This window comes from Drosophila melanogaster, chromosome 3L (genome assembly GCF_000001215.4).
Source record: "Drosophila melanogaster chromosome 3L".
NCBI classification, from domain to species: domain Eukaryota; kingdom Metazoa; phylum Arthropoda; class Insecta; order Diptera; family Drosophilidae; genus Drosophila; species Drosophila melanogaster.
The window spans coordinates 11,134,754-11,136,048 of NT_037436.4; the positions used below are offsets into that span (position 1 = coordinate 11,134,754).

The window sequence follows — 1,295 nt, forward strand, 5'->3', positions numbered from 1 at the left end:
GCGTATAATTAAGTGAGCCTCTGTATAAATAGCCTAATTATACATTGCGAAAATGTGGTATTGATCTCTGTTTAAGCAACCCAAATTTACTAAAACATCACATTCCGATTCGATTTAAAACGACTGTTTGCTGTTTGCTTAGGGAAAACATATATGAGATCTTCCTCTTGATTTGGCTATATATACGCCAGCTTCGCCCAGAAAGAAGCACATCAGTCATAGCAGTCTAAAACATTGTTCAAGATGCGATCCCAGCTAACTATCTTCCTTGCCATCGCGGCTTTCGTTTCGACTGCCTGGGCACTGACTTCTCCCGCCACGGTCACTGTTTCATCGGTCACTGTTTCATCGGTCACTATTCCATCGGTCACTATTCCTTCGGTCACTATTCCGACCACTGATACAGACACGTCCACCACTTCGCCTTCGGCAACCGGAAGCAGCACCACCGTGACTCCCACCACCAAGAAACCAAAGAAGAAGGCTACCGTTGTCCACTACAAGAAGAAGACCCACAAGTCGAACCGACGCCGCAAGTTCCGCCACTCACGTGATGGAAAGAGGAAGAACCGATCGAGTTGGGAATAAGAAGGACATCTCGTTTGGAACACCGCAGACCCTGAAGATCTACATGAACGACCCACACGCACCTTGTTAATCCTAATGTTACTTTACTCTTATTAAGTTCGCAATATTTAAATAAAAACATATTTAAAATTTTTTGTTTAATTATTGGGTTTTGTTTTTTACAAACTATGCTTTCAAAAACTAAACAAGCATTAATTCCATATAAATACCATGCAGAAAACGATATAAAGCTAACTGATGGACTTATACTTAGAGGATTACTTAGTAATATGTGGAGTAGACTAATAGTTATGGTTCAATAGTTATTCTTGATTATTGTCATAAGTTTGCACTTTTGCAAAATGGCTTTTGAGAACTATATGCACATGTTTAACGTGGCGGATGAGTAATATTATTTCTTAGTACTTGTATATTTGGAATTAAACATTTTTTAGTCCACATACCATTGGGTCGGTGAAAGTCTGAAAAACACAACACTTAAGTAAATATTTAACTTTAAGATTGTTGTTAAAGATAAAACATAGTATTTCGGCTTATAGCTCGCTATAACTTCGGGCCAGAAAGATGTCAACTTTTTGGCTTAATCGAAATGGTCAAGAAAGCCCAACAAAAGTTTTGTTCCATGTGAAAAAGCTTTGGTGGGAAAGCTTTTGAGCGCGTGGCGCTCGAAGAAAACGGTAGCCGCAACTTGGAATCAGTTGAGTTTT

The 1,295-nt window shown here is 39.2% G+C and overlaps 1 protein-coding gene across 1 annotated transcript; it reads left to right on the forward strand.

Moving 5' to 3' along the window:
- Positions 1-233: 233 nt before the first annotated feature.
- On the forward strand, positions 234-727 carry CG14143 (uncharacterized protein). Its single transcript, NM_140185.2, has one exon. The coding sequence runs from the start codon at positions 244-246 to the stop codon at positions 586-588; it is 345 nt and encodes a 114-aa protein (NP_648442.1). The 5' UTR covers positions 234-243; the 3' UTR covers positions 589-727.
- The last annotated feature ends 568 nt before the right edge of the window (positions 728-1,295 follow it).